At 43.9% G+C, this 15,740-nt stretch overlaps 1 protein-coding gene across 1 annotated transcript; it reads left to right on the plus strand.

Moving 5' to 3' along the window:
• Window positions 1-6,729: 6,729 nt before the first annotated feature.
• Window positions 6,730-10,095, plus strand: LOC123073961 (uncharacterized). The gene is made up of 2 exons (XM_044496939.1): window positions 6,730-7,243; window positions 8,208-10,095. The coding sequence occupies exons 1-2, from the start codon at window positions 6,980-6,982 to the stop codon at window positions 8,310-8,312; spliced, it is 369 nt and encodes a 122-aa protein (XP_044352874.1). The 5' UTR covers window positions 6,730-6,979; the 3' UTR covers window positions 8,313-10,095.
• Window positions 10,096-15,740: the final 5,645 nt, after the last annotated feature.

Here is a 15,740-nt window from a genome sequence, read left to right on the forward strand (position 1 = left end):
ACTGGTAGGCAGACGGCGAGCAGTGGCCAAAACGGCCGGTGCATACGAGGCTGAAGACGAGATGAAAGTCAGAGGCGGCGCCGTGTGGAGAAGCTCCTTCCTGCTGGCAGGACCGCCCCGGACTAAGTCCATGCGGGCAGCCACAAGATCATCTACGAGGTTGTCGAAAGACTCCTCCAGAGCCTTGAGATACTCCACAACCATCTCGATGGCTTCATCTCGCTCTCCCCGATGGCAGGCGAACGCATAGTGGCTGGTGTAAGGCACATGGCATGGGAGGTAGCGGTAGCGACGAGTCTTCATCGTAGGAAGGATGTCCCGAAGGCGAGCTATCGGCTCACGGGCAGCCATCTGCATGGCATGCCTCTCCGTAGGCATGGCCCTTCCCGTAAAACGGAAATGGCGAGCAGTAGATCGTCCTCCCCTGAATTGCACCACAGCCTGGTGCATAGACACGTCGTCACTGAGCTTGTGCTGATAGAGTGTGAACTCCGGGCGAGCTGCTGGCCCGATCGCGAGCTTGGTGATGGAGACGAGGAGCTTGACAAACCCCTCGGGCACGTTGGTGAACACTCGATTCTCACAGCTGCTGCCAGCCATCTACAAAAGTAGGCAAAAATTCTGAGTAGTCATGTCATAAATTTTATGATGACCAACAGAAAATAGCTACAATTGCAAAATGCTGAAGAAGCACTAAAGACGCTAATAACCGATTAGCGATCGCACCTAGTGGCTTCCTACAGTCAGCCTGGCTCTGATACCAAGCTTGTCACGACCGGTTTTTCAATAAAATAATTATTGAGAAACCAATCCCTGTTACGGACCAGCGAGGAAGAATTCCTTCTCACTGATAGACAATATATTGGTCACAGAAGAAAAATACCAGGAGTACTAAATATAATACAAGGTTGAGCAGAGACTGCCCAACAATTTATTACATGCACGCCGATAAAACAATACGGCGGATAGGGTGGCAAACTACTAACTCACGATAAAACGGTGGTGGAAATATCATCGCGAAGCGAGTGACATGATTCCAGAATACTACAACTCTTCGAGCGTCGGAGTGAGGCTCGAGAAGACTTATTGCGGGTGGCGGAAGCGTAAACGATACAAGTGACCAATATCCGGGATCGCGCAGGACTGACTGGGACTCCTCTAGGCGTCGGACGCGCTATCAAACTCTTCATCCAAGAGATCGCCTTCGTCAACATCTGGCCAAATCAACAAGCCAGGTGAGTACTATGAAAGTACTCGCAAGACAGTTCGGACATAAGGTATAACAAATGCAAACATGAAGCACATGAATAAGTTAACCAGTGCGATCAGACATAGAGATAATAAATACTGGGTGCCAAGCGAGGGTCTGAATGACGCCTCGAGCGGAAACTGCAGAATAGTAATGCGGGTGCCAAACGAGTGTCTGAAAGACTCCTCGAGCGGAAAATGCGGAATAATAATACTGGTGCCAAACGAGTGTCTGAAAGACTCCTCGAGCGGAAAATGCGGAATAATAATACTGGTGCCAAACGAGTGTCTGAAAGACTCCTCGAGAGGAAAATGCGGAATAATAATACAGGTGCCAAACGAGTGTCTGAAAGACTCCTCGAGCGGAAAATGCAGAATAATAATGCCACAGTCGGGCGTCGGGGCGACACCACATAAAGGGCTTATAACAGAAAGTAAAGACAGTGCATGCCGCAGTCGGACGTCTGAGCGACATCACATAAAGGGCTTATATCGAAAGTGAGAAACGAGTACACGCCACAGTCGGACGTCTGCGCGACGTCACATAAAGGGCTTATATTGTAACACAACAATACAATAGTTCGGGAATATAACTTATCACAAGCACGAGACAAATATAATGTTAGTCCATCCACAGGAATAACAATGAAATTGAATTTACCACTTGAGCTTGTTCACCGGGGGCAAGTTTTCACACGGATAGATTTGGATGTAAAGTCTACATTACTGATCATGGATACGATGATTTGGAAAGAATTGACTCTGCAGAGTTTGTACTTAACCACAGCCAACGGATTTCAGTAGTCACGGGGACTAGTTCCGTCTACGGTGTTCTGGAAGGAACACGTCTAACCAGTACACACCCAATTTAACCATCCGAAGCCAGGGATCACCCTCGGCAACATTCAGGAAAAACCCTGAGTCGGGGAGGCTACAACCTCGCGTAGCATGGGATCAAATTTCTATACGCGCGCTATAAGGGGGTGCCCCCCCTCTCGGTCCCAACCGGAAACACCCATGCCCCCTGACCGAATGACTGGCTTTAATCCTGGGCCAAGGTACCATCATCCCGGCCTCTCTGTTTGGTGTGTACACGGAAAGAGGTTACCAACTTACTAAACCGTATCCTGGCAATGAGACATGTGGTAGCACGGAAAGGGGAAGGGACGATAACACGGCTCCAACCATGTTAACGTCGGAAAAGTCGGATGACACAAGGCTGGCATGCTACAACAGTACCACCTTGCTGCCCTTCATGTCACCACATGATTAGGCCACCTCTCATCAGAGGTCATCGCAACTTTGGAACATGCGGGAAAAGATCGATAACGTGGCTCCAACCACGTTAACGTCGAAGAGAGTCGGATGACGCAAGGCTGGCATGCTACAACAGTACCACCTTGCTGCCCTTCATGTCACTACATGATTAGGCCACCTCTCATCAGAGGTCATCGCAACTTCGGAACAACCGGGTCGTTGCCTTACAAGCAACGAGGTATTTATCGACACTCACATGCCACGCACAAACTTTCACATGAACATGCAAAACATCTGCCATATCAAATGTTCAAACATGCTTGCCTGGTTCGGAGAAGTCGGAGTCTAGCTCGGCGAAGTTCGCGGCTCCGTCCCCTCTCCCGGAACCTACGGCAATCACGAAACGGGGTACTAACGTGAAAACCAACACATGCACAGAAACTTTGCCAAATATTTTTCAAATAAATCCCATAAAAAACTAGACAAAATTTGGAGATTGACAGAAAAAGAATCACTCAAAAATACCTTTTCATTAAAAAGTTATAAAGGTTTCTGTCCAGGGACCTTTCTGTAATGAAACAGAAAAGTTCCAGGGTTTTAACTGAGAAAACAGAAAACGCTTCGGCTGGGAATGCGCAAGCGCAAGGAGAAAACGTATTTTGCCCGAAGGCGCCAACAGAAAACGGTTCGGGGAAATAAAACAGAGGCTGACACGCGGGGCCCGCATGTCAGGTTTGAAAGCTCGCCGGCGCCCGAAGACGGCGATGGACGCCGGCGTCGAACCACGGCGAGTTAGGAGAAACGGAGGGTACCAAGAGCTTCAGTGTCTTCTTCCGCGTCGGTGGGTGGTGGACTCGTCCAACGGGGAGCACCACGTCGACGGCGACACTATCTCCGGCGGACGGCGGTTCGGGTGAGGTTGGGGAACTCCGGTGGAGGGCTGCAAAGTACGAATTGAGGCGCGGGTCAGAACGGGTGATGCAAGGAGAAGCTACTGGCAAGAGAATGGGGGCTGTGGAGCACACACGGGGGCGAATCGGGCTGGATCCCGTGGCGGATCGCGGCGGCCGGAGTCGAGGAAGGAGACCCCCTCGCGGCTCTTCCAGTGGCTGGGCGTGCTCTAGGGGAAGTGTAGGGCTGGTGGGTGCTCGAGTTGAAGCTCGGGGCCCCTATTTATAGGCAGATCGACGGGGTGGCCGTGAACGGAGAATCTCCGGCGAGCGATTACGGCGGAGCAGTGGGTTGGCAGGGGGTTTGAGCGGTCGAGCAGCATCAGTGGATGTTACTGGACTCGATTTGCAGCTGAACGGGGTTGGTCTTGGCGTAATGGCGTCTGCCCACGGTGAGGTGACCGCACGGGCTCAACGGCGGCAGAGAGCGCGCTCCGCGCCCTGGGGTTCACGACGAGAGCGGCAGCGCATTCGGGGGAGTGGACGGCCACGCGGCGGGCTCCGGTGGTTTGGGCGGCGCTGGGTGGAGTCGGCGGCGCCGTGTCTCCCGCTGGCGTCCGCAAAGCCGCCGCCGGCGTCGGTCACGGGGCGGCGCACCTTCTGCTGCTCGTCGCCGACGCCCGCAAGATGCCAGGCACTCGTGCGGTGCAGGAACGAGAGGGCGAGGACGAGGAGCAAGGCGACGCGAGGGTACTGGCGAGATCGACGCCCGTTTCTGAAGAAAACGACAGCAGCCACTTGACTGAACTCTGAACTTACTGAATCTTGACAGTGACCAAGCATTGCAGGTGTTCGACAGTAGGTTTTGGTAAAGAGATAAATTTTTCTGGAGCTGTAACTTGGTGAGATGATCACTCAAAGCACCCAGGGGCTGCATGAATTTACTTGGAATTTTTGGAGAAAGTTTTGAATGAATTTCACCAAATTTGGCAAATCTGGTCCAAACTTGCAGCTGATGTAGTTTGAAATTTTTGAACTGGAGACCAGTGGATCTTCATGGTTCCAGGTTGAGGGTTCAAAGGACTAGGAGGGGAAAGAAGTTTGGTGGTAAAAGTCCAAACAGAAAATGGAGTTCCTTTGTAAATCTCCAAGAGGTAGAATAGAAGGCAGAAAATATTTGAATAGAATTTGAATGGAAAATAAATACATGGGGAGGTTCAACTTGCTGGATTTGATGTAAATCAGGATCCAGAGGTGAGGGAGTGTTTAGGAGAGAGGATTTGCACTTATGCCATGGCAAGAAGGAATAGTTGAAAGTGGCAAAGTACTTTCCAAAAGCCATAGTGCAAATTCAAGAAAAGGTTTTCAAAAGTTATTCTCTCAAATGAAAAACATTTTGACTTGAGCCCAAATGAAGAGCAAGAACTCCCCAGGTCAAAGGCAGATCTTGGGTGAATTCAAATAAAATTTTTGCCATAAAGAAAAATATTTGAGAGTGAGAGTTCTCTTGAAGAAAATTTTTAAATCACTCCCTTCAAGTCAAATAAAAATCTTTTTGAAAACTTCAATAGAAACTTGGGTGTCACAGTCCTTCACAAAAAAAACTCATTTTGGGCACTCGAAAAATGGAAAATATATTTTTCGTCAAAAGAAAGTGAAAACTTTCTTTGGTAACATTGTTTGCCATTCCAATATGCACCCTTGTGCACAATATTAGATCATTAAAAAAAACTATGCCATGAATGTGGCCATAAGATTGAGCATTTGGGTAGAAAGCCATTAATCTTCACACATGATAGCTCATTTCTGACAACACTTTTTAAAAATAATTTCCATATTACAAGTTTATTATTTTTACTGGTAACTTGGACACATATAATGACATAGTGCGAAGGTTTTACAATTTCTTTATTTTATTTTTTTGAATTTTTCATGTCCGTTTCAAAATGCGGTCAAAACAACGGGCATGACCGTTCGTAGCTAGTGGTTGAATCTTGGAAAACTTTTGGTCTTTCTCTAATTAAATAGATACTTTTGTGCCTAGAAATGATTTTTTGAAAAATAAAGAGCAAACTACGAGGCGGTTGAAGTTATAATTTGACCTGCTTCCATCTGAATCGGTGGAAATTTACCTTTTTACGACAGGTGGATCAAAACTTTTGACACTCAACCATTTGGTCAATTGTGCATATTAAATATGTCCTAGTATATTAGAAAATTGATTTGGTCCAATTTTGCAACAAATATATGGCAGATCCTTCACAAAAAAACTCATTTTGGGCACTCAAAAATTGGAAATGTATTTTTCGTCAAAAGAAAGTGAAAACTTTCTTAGGCAACATTGTTTGCCATTCCAATATGCACCCTTGTGCACAATACTAGATCATTTGAAAAAACTTTGCCATGAACGTGGCCGTAAGATTGAGCATTTGGGTTGAAAGCCATTAATCTTCACACATGATAGCTCATTTCTGAGAACACTTTTTAAAAATAATTGCCGTATTACAAGTTTATTATTTTTACTGGTAACTTGGACACATATAATGACATAGTGCAAAGGTTTTCCAATTTTTTGATTTTGTTTTAATTTTTCATGCCCGTTTCAAAATGCGGTCAAAATGGCGGGCATGATCGTTCCTCGCCATGGTTGAATCTTGGAAAACTTTTGGTGTTTCTCTGATTAAATAGATACTTTTGTACCTAGAAATGATTTTTGGAAAAAATAAAGAGCAAACTATGAGGTAGCTATAGTTCAAATTTGAGCCGCTTCCAACTGAATCGGCAGAAAATTTTCTTTTTCACGAGAGGTGGATCAAAGCTTTTGACACCCAACCATTTGGTAAATTCTACATTAAATATGGACTAGTATTTTATAAAATTGATGGAGTCCAATTTTTCAACAAATATTTGGTAGGTTCTTCATAAAAAAACCATTTTTGCCACTCGGAAAATGATTAAAAATAGCTAGAAAGATAAAAAATGCATAAAAATTGGTCGTCATCCATAAAATGTGGTCTAACTCTAATGAAAATTTGTGTGGTGTTTTTGCAAAATATTTTTTATACCTCTATTTTTAGTACTTCGAAACTATTTTAAATCACTGATTTTTCGAACCAATCAGAACTCTTCCCACGAATCGATGACATGGCGCCCATCCATCCATCCATTGATCTCTCCATCCCACATCCATCCATCCATCCACATATTTATAGAAAAAACGGAAAAGAGATACTCCCACCCGCAACCCGAACCCTAGCTCAGATCCCATCGACCCCTCCCCCCATCGCACCCCTCCTTTCTCGTCCCCATCTCCTCGCTGCCGCCGCCACCTCCTCCTTGTCCTCCTCCTGATCCAGTGCTCTCCCCGCCCCTCCCACCCACCGCCGTCCTCCTCACCCGTCGCCGCCGACCTTGTCCGTCCCTCCCCTCACCATCTCACCCTACCCTATGCCCCAGATCAAGTCGAGCAGGTCGGCATCGCATCTCGTCGCGGCATCCCATCGATCCACGGCCAGATCCGCCACCTCGACCCGCTCCTTGTCCCACCCACCCCGATCGGAGGGAGTTGGCCCTTGCGGAGCGGCATGGACTCAGCGATGCTCTCGCTCACCTGCGCGGGCCTCGGGGCCGGGGAGGAGGATGACGACGGAGGCATCGTCGGCTATGTCAAGGGAGACCACTGCCTCGATACCACCCCTACTCTCCTCGCCTTTCCCTGTCAAGGGAAACCAATGTCGCTGGAGGCGCATGGCCCCGGCGGCGACCGGCCGGAGAAGCCGCGCCGCTACGAGGTCACGAAGATGAGGAGCCCCTGCTACTCCTTCCGTCCCGCCCACCACACGCTCCAGGTACGCCCGCCCGCCTAGCTCACCCCCATCTCATACTGGCGCTGCATGCATTTGTCCATCGCTGCTGGTGGTCGCGACGCGTGGATTTGAGTCCTGCGTAGCTTAATTACACTGAGCTATGTGTGCATGTGTCTCGTTCGGAATCACTAGTTTACTGCTCCCAAATTCAGATTGAAGCCTCGTTTGGGCCTTACTTAGTCGTGCCATTAGTTCTACAGTGCGTAGAATTAGTTGAGGCGTAGTGTGGAGAAGTTAGAGCCTATGACGATCACGGGTTCCATTTACAAATAATTTTTAGGGGTTTCCAGCTTATTCAACTTGGTTGCACGGTTTCCGCTGATTACTACTGTGGTATAGAGTATATGCTACAGTCAGATTTGCGTCAAGGTTTATTGGTGCGAGTGTGGTTGGCATGTAAAGGAGCCACTATGAAGATGGATAAGACAGATTCCACCTGCACAGGGGATGTGCATATGTGATGGTGATATGAGGAAATGTTGTTGTAGTATTTTCTACACAATTTCCTTGTGTCTCCATCGCGGCCTCTTTGCAGGTTCAATTTCCCTGAGACTCCCTGTAGCTTCCTTCTAAAGGATGGCAATGTTGCACACATCTTAGAATGAAAGTTGAACCATCCTGAATTTAGAGCAATCTCTGAAGATACAGAGATAATTATCAGAACAAAGATACATAGCTCCTTACTGGGTTCCCACTTCACTAAATTTCTGTGCTGGTTAATGATAATGCTGCTTCTTTTTCACTATCTAGACATTTCTGATAGCAGGTTCTCAAGCCAGCCATATTTGATTCCATGAAATATTGGATAACTTCTTTACTTCATTTTTTAAACAGGTAATACATATTGAATTATTCATATTAATCTAAAATAATAACCAAACAACTACAGAACAATGGATTAGTAGCATGCATGTGTGACTTAGGTTTTAGTGTGTTTTGCTTGCAGGTCATTGTTGTGAAGGCCGCCACGGGAAAGCGTGGGGGATTTGGCACAAGGCAGGTGATCGAGTCTATGCTCTCTCCTCCATGGAAAGGCCTAAATTCAGCTTGACAGAGAGCACACGAATGTTTTCATAGTGTGTTTAGGTTGTGGAACTTATAGTTAGAAGGTTTAGAAAATGTTAGTCGAGCTAACTATTCACAATCTGAAGTAACTTTAACTTGGTACAAAATTGGTCTGATATTAGTTTTATATCACAAAAGTAGGGAGGTTCCTACTGCTTATTAGTATCACCTTCGGATTATTACTGCGTTGAGTTCACCACTGTACTGATTATCATGGCGAGCATTTGTTTAATCACTAGAATACATTGTCTGTTGGGAACTCTATTTACCTTACCTTACATGTACAATGTACAATGTCAGTTTGTGTAATATTACAAATGTCTGTGAGGGTCCTTTGTGCTACTACTATAATTTCATTCATGAATTCTGCACATAGAATTTTCATCGTGCTATAAAATTGCTTGTGTCTAAATCTGTTTGTCATTGCTAGTGAGAAGTCAATTATTGCTGGTGTGTCCAGGATTCTATTTCTGTCATCTAAAATATGTGTTAATTCTGATACAACGTAAAGAGCTATGTGAGCCCTCCTGGAAGGGGATTCGGTTGGACCACTGATTGACCTCCCCATAGACTTTGACCCAAGGTAAACATGAATTTGCTTTTGTTGTTGCTACAAATGTCATGGGAGTCTTGTTGAGAATATTTTGTGAGTAAACCCTGTGGTAACAAAACCATATGTCATGGGAGTGTGACATGTACTGTCTGTGAATGCCTGTGATTGGATTATTGGATATCTGTTGATTATATGTCCTTATCCATCATAGCCTGCTTGTTCTTGCAAGCATTATTAGTTGGGTTGTGTAGGTGCCAAATTCTGCTTCTGGATTAGTCTATTGTTCTCCTGAGATCCTCTTTTTTCCTACATTGTCTGTTGTTTGGATGGGCCGCTATCATAAGTCCATGAGCCGGAGCGCTCACTGCTCGACCATTTCTTTACTGAACTGGAAGCAACAGAGGCAGACAGAGGCAAGATATTTGAAACAAGCTGAAGTCCTTTTGATCTTGATTGCTAGCATACACATGCAACCTGATTGGTGATGTTACTGTAGATATGATGTATGTTCAGTGCTTACTATATTTTGATGTCATGCATGTTACCTTCGTTTCTGTCTATGCCTTCTTTAGTGTTTTGCCAGCTAACTAGTCTATTGGGTGTTTTGAAATATGCAGATGCATGTAAGCATGGTTGCTGGCAATCTGGCACATCATATCAGTCTTATCCCTTGTTCTGTCATTAGCATACACTACAGTTTGGTGCTGATTTTGCGGTGATATGAACTTGCAACAGTATTACATTGTAGTGTTTTCTACATGTTATCATATCACTAGTGTCATGCTGCCTTCACATTTGAATCTATTACTTGTTTTTGTTTTTATCATTGATTAGTATAAATTGTTGTATTGTAGACTTAAAATTGTGGTGGTTCCGCTTTTACAGAAGCTCAAGTGTGAAGTGTGAAGTGTGAAGCAAGTGTGAAGTCGTGAAGTACTACTCAGTGAAGAGTAGCATACTATAGCATATTTGTGTTGTAAAGATTGTAATAGATTTATTTAGTGGTAATTTGATGGATTTTATGTGTTCTTTGTTCTATTTGAAATATTGATTATGTATGTGGTTTGAAAACTGGTGAAATGGAAACTTGACAAGTGGGGCTACTTATGAAAATAATCTTTCTAATTTGTACATTTCTGACATGTGGGACCAATTTGAGAGATGAACATGACAAGCGGGACCCATCTGACTAGTGGGAACCAGCTTGAATATATAATGGATGAAAATAGAAAATCAATGGCATATAAAAGGCCATGGCCCAGAAAATAAAAAGGACGAATTACAAGGCTAGGCCCATGTAGCTAGGGAAAATTGGTTATATATATATATGTGGGTTGAATTAATGGGCTCGGCCCATATAAACACTGAATTGGACTGGGCTGATTCTCATCCACGTCGGCTTGCCACGCTAGATCCTACGTGGCCTGGGGAGGCTGCTAGTGTCCAAAAATTTGGTCGAAGAACCAACGACCTTTTACATATCACAAAGAAGGTCGTGAATTTTAGTTTACGACCGTCAGCTTTTGACCATCTGTTTTTGGTCACAAAAAGGTCGCAAATAAAAAACAATGACCTTTCAGCGACCAATAGTGATGGTCGCATGTTGACATATTTCTTGTAGTGTCCCGTTCGTCATCAAACATGCATTGTTCCCTCTCGGAACGACGAGCCTTCTAGTGAGTTGCTCTGGCTTGTGAGGGGTGTTAGTCTAAACTTTCATCAAATAGGCCAATTTTTTTACCACATCATCTTGGTGGCATGACATTAAATCAAACTAGGTTTCATGTTTTTCTGATCATTTTTTAATTTTTTGGAATTAAAATGCCATGGCATTTCATGCATGTGCCCATGCCGTGAGACCAATATGTTTGAAAATTCCTTTTAATTTACTGCACATGGAATTAACTCGCACACAAGTACACAAATATGATTTTTCAAACCGTTAAGGTTAGGATTACGGTCATTAAATGGCTAGAAAATCACTGAAATGTCTTTAAAAGGTCAAATGACCCCAAGAATTTTCCAAAATTTCACATTATAGTTGTATTAGTACACGTTAAACATAGAAAAAAAATTGAAGGCCGTAAGAGGAAACTATCTCCCGTTCGTCATCAAACATGCATTGTTCCCTCTCAGGAACACGAGCCTTCTAGTGAGTTGCTTCGGTTCGTCACGGGTGTATGTCCAAACTTTCGTCAAACAGGCCATTTTTTTACCACATCATCTTAGTGGCATGACATTAAATCAAGCAAGGTTTCATGTTTTTCTGATCGTTTTTTAATTTTTTAGAATTAAAATGCCATCACTACAAAAAAATACACTTCCGTGATGAAACATGTTTGTCAAAGTAGGTCACGTTTTCCGTCATGCATGTACATCCATGATGATTTTATGACAGAATCAAGACAGTCATACCTGTGCTGTCCTAGAAGTGTTCCATGAATTTACCAAAATTATCATCACGGGAGTGTCCACTTCCATGACGATAAATCGCGTGTCGTAGAAGTGCTTTCGACAAGGGTGACCAACACGTGGCATCCACCATAACGGGACGCCGTTAAGCTATCGGGTCTAGTTTTGGATCCGATAACCCGCTAACAGCCCGGACCAATGAGGATTTTCCACGTGTAAAATTGTCATTGGCCGGAGGAAACACGTGTTGGCTCACCATTGGGACAGATGTCATCCATCCATTGGACAGGAGGCGCCTATGATAGGTCGACATGTGGCACGGCCCAACAGAGGCCCATTCCAGTGAAAAGGCCGGCCCGTTTGACTTGGTAAAAAGGTAAGGGACGGCCCACGGAAAGCCTGTTCCTATATAGCCCAGTTATGGCCCGCTAACTCACGGCCCGTTATGGCCTACCGGAATTAAGCCCAGTAGGTTCATCTGGGCCGTCCAATATGATTCCAGCCCATTGTAACTTCCGGCCCATGTATGTCCCATGATGGCTTTCGGCCCATACGAGGCTATTTGTATCTCTTGGCCCATTAACGGCCCGTAGTGAATCTGGCCCGCAATGAACAGTGTATCGCTTCATATCTACTAACGACCCATTATTCCATTGGGCCGTTTTCAACCCGTGTTATCTTTCGGCCCATTTATTCTTGGGCTTATTTCCAGCATTCGGTTACTTACGGCCTGATACTGGCCTTTTCTGCTTGTGGGCTAAATTCAGCCCGTGCTTACAATCGGTCCGTTTGTGGCCCATTAATCCGTTGGGCTGTTTTCATAGCATCATCAAATACGGCCAACTAACGACGGCCCGTTATTGTCGTCCAATGAACGGACGATTCCAAATCTATCATGTTTATGGCCCATAACATTGTCTGTTATTGGCCCAGGTTTGGCAGCTCGATCATACGGCCCGTAGAAGGCCCATTGATGCTACGGCCCGTAGAAGGCCCATTGTTTCTATGGCCCTTACAAGGCCCATTTATTCTATGGCCCTTACAAGGCCCATTGTTTCTACGGCCCGTAGGAGGCTCGTGGTAACTACAGTAAATATGTAGCACATGGTTATTGTGGCCTAGTTTTAAAAAATAGGTTATTGCGGCCAAACTGTGGAAAAAGAACTGCAGTAACTACAAGCAAAGAAATAAACAAGACAACAAGGAAATAAATAAGCAAGCAACTTACGCTAGGCTATCACGGCTATTACACATATTATATCCACTGGGCATCAAAGTTTTCCGCCAGTGCAAATATATGGAACAAGGCAGCATATCATATACACTGGTTGTCAAAGTTGGCGACCAGTGGAAATAAACGTTGTAGCAAAACAAGTCCAGAACTGAAACCAATTCAGAAGATCTCAAGAAACAATATCCTGGGTACCCATAATGCTGGCAAGATGCTTAGCAAGCTTATTAACTTTCTCATGTTTGGCGCTTAAATCCTCCAGAGCTTGATGTTGCACCAGAAAGTATGCATCTAATTCTGCAGGGACTTCCTCAGTCCTTCAGCTTCCTGTCGCAGCACATCTGATCGATGTCTTTCAACTTGAAGTTGAGACTCAAGAAGATGAACTGATTCAGGCAGCGAGTTCGAAGAGCTTGTGCCAGCAGTAGTGGCCAGTAACTCGAACACTACATCAAGACAGGATTTTTGGGTTCTCTCACTGTCGTCAAGATAGTTTTAATCAGCTTTCTTGGAGACCAACAGGGATGTCTCACTATCTTGAACCTTATCTGCATTACTTCCTTTACCATTGCATAACGGGGTACTGTTCTCCAATATTTTGTCCGCATTCTAAAAGAGAAACAAGCAGACACATCACAGGTTTACCATGTTGTATATGAAACTCATTTTGGTAAATCAGTTCAGTAGTAAAGTGGACAGGATAACAGCATGAAACAAACATATATCTATGTACCATGGTCACTTTATGGTCTATATCATTCTAGTTTTTGTTGCCAAATCAAGATAGAGACACAGTTCAAATAATATTTGTTCAAGACAAAGCAGAATAGACAGAATATAAGTGTGGGAAACTATAGAGCAATAACAACACTTGTAATGTGCATGACATGAGAACATAACTGTTTATTCAATTGAAACTGAAATCAACATAGAGCAAGTTACAACAGCAAACCAGTTAAAGAAACAGGTTTAAAACATACCTGTTGCGCCATTGGAGTTTCAATTCCATCCTTCAAATTTGAAAATAGTTGGTATGAGTAAATACAGTGATGCAAGAGCAAAGGAGTATGAACCATAGCTACAGAACCTGACCTGAGAACAATTCTTCTTCTCCTTTAAGCGTTGAGTTGGGATTCGGAGTGGTGGTCCTCGTGCTTTGGGCACTGCAGTTCCCTTACTAACTGCTCGTGTTTGGGTGCTCTGTGGTGGAGACGGTGTTGTGTCAACTGGAACTGGGTTACTATCTGCTGGGGTTGGGGTTAGAAGGGGTGTAGCTGGTTCTCTGTCCAACTGGGTAGGGGTACAATCTGCGAGAGTCTGGTTATGTGTGGTGGGGCTGGTTCTTGGGCAAGTACAACCGTGGTTCTATCTGCATCAACTGGTAGCACTATCTTTTCTGAAGACCGTGTTGTTACTCCCTTAGATACTGCCATCACCCTCTCCAATTCAAATGGCTGATAAACAAGAAAAGTAATTGAATGTACAGACATTGTATGATAGACAGGTGCAATGGATAGTGGGGAATAAAAGAGGGCATGAAATAATTCACATTTATGTTGTCTAACCAAACAGGATAGCATGACACAATTTCACATATATGATGGCTAACTAAACAGGATAGCATGACACAATTTCACATTATGATGGCTAACTAAAAAAGATGGAAAGACATAGTTCAAAATATGATGACTATGTAAACAGGATGACATGATATAACTATATAATGTGTTTATTAAATAGGTTGGCATGCCATAATTCACATACATGCCGCCTATGGAAATATGATAGCATGATATAATTCACGGATAGAATGACATAATTCAAAATATGATGACTGTAAACACTAAACAGGATGAGATGATATAACTATATGATGTCTTTATTAAATGGGTTGCCATGCCATAATTCAGATAGATGCTGTGTATGTAAACATGATGGCATGATATAATTCAAATATATGATTTATATAGTAAGCAAGTAAGAAGATGGGAATCCATATATGATGTAAAAACTAAGCAATGCAAGACAACATGCATGACATGGGTAATATAACCCTGCCAAGTTTGAGCATAGACCTCAGGGGGGAAATAGGACTGGTCATCAGTCTCTGAATCCTCCTCTGAGGAGCTCTCTGTAACCAGCGAGATGTCTGCTTCAGCAGGTAGCATTGTCTGCTGTGAATACCTTGTTTTCACTCCAGATACTTTCATCACCGCTTCAAATGGCTGATGCACAGGAAGAGTAGTTGAATATACAAACGTTGTCGACAAATGGAACACGTAATACAAAAAATGATAGCATGATATAATTCACATACATGATGATTGGCTAAACAACATGGCATTGCATAATTCACATATATAATGCCTTTGCAACAAGATAGCATTGCATAATTCACATATTTAATGTCTTGCAACAAGATGGCAATGCATAATTCACATATATGGTAATTAGACACTAAGCAGGTGGCATTCACACAAAGCATGTCTAAACTAATCAAATGACATAGCAATGCAAGACACCATATGCACGATATGAGCAACATAACCCTGCCAAGTTAGAGCATACACCTCAGGGGGGGGATAGGATAGGTCATCTGTCTCTGAATCCTCCTCTGAGGAGCTATCCATAACCAGCGAGATATTCGCTTCGTCAGATAGCATAATCTGCTCTGAAGACCTTGTTTTCACTACAGAATTTTCCATCACCGTGTCAAATGGCTGATGCACACGAAGAGTAGTTGAATGTACTAACATTGTTGACAAATGTAATACGTAATGAAAAAAAAGGATGGCTTGATATAATTCACATATAAGAAGACTGGATAAGCAGGGTGGCATTGCAAAATTCACATATATGATGCCTGGATAAACAAGATGGCGTTGCATAATTCACATAAACGATGAATAAACTAAACATATGGCATTCACACAAAGCATGTCTAAACTAAGCAGATGACATATTTGACGTATTAAGTAAGAAATGCAAGGCACCATATGCATGATATAACCAACATCAGCATGCCAAGTTAGAGCGAAGACCTCAGGTGGTAAATAGGAGTGGTCTTCTCCTTATGAATCCCCCTCGGAACAGATATCTTCCTCTCGATTACAATCCAAAATGGGTGGAGGGGGGCTGCCTTTGCGCCTACCATGGAGCAACGTCTGCATGAAATTTTATTGCCATGCAAGGCTCGTCTCTTTTGCTCTACATGTTCT

Source organism: Triticum aestivum, chromosome 3D (assembly GCF_018294505.1).
Source record: "Triticum aestivum cultivar Chinese Spring chromosome 3D, IWGSC CS RefSeq v2.1, whole genome shotgun sequence".
NCBI classification, from domain to species: Eukaryota; Viridiplantae; Streptophyta; class Magnoliopsida; order Poales; family Poaceae; genus Triticum; species Triticum aestivum.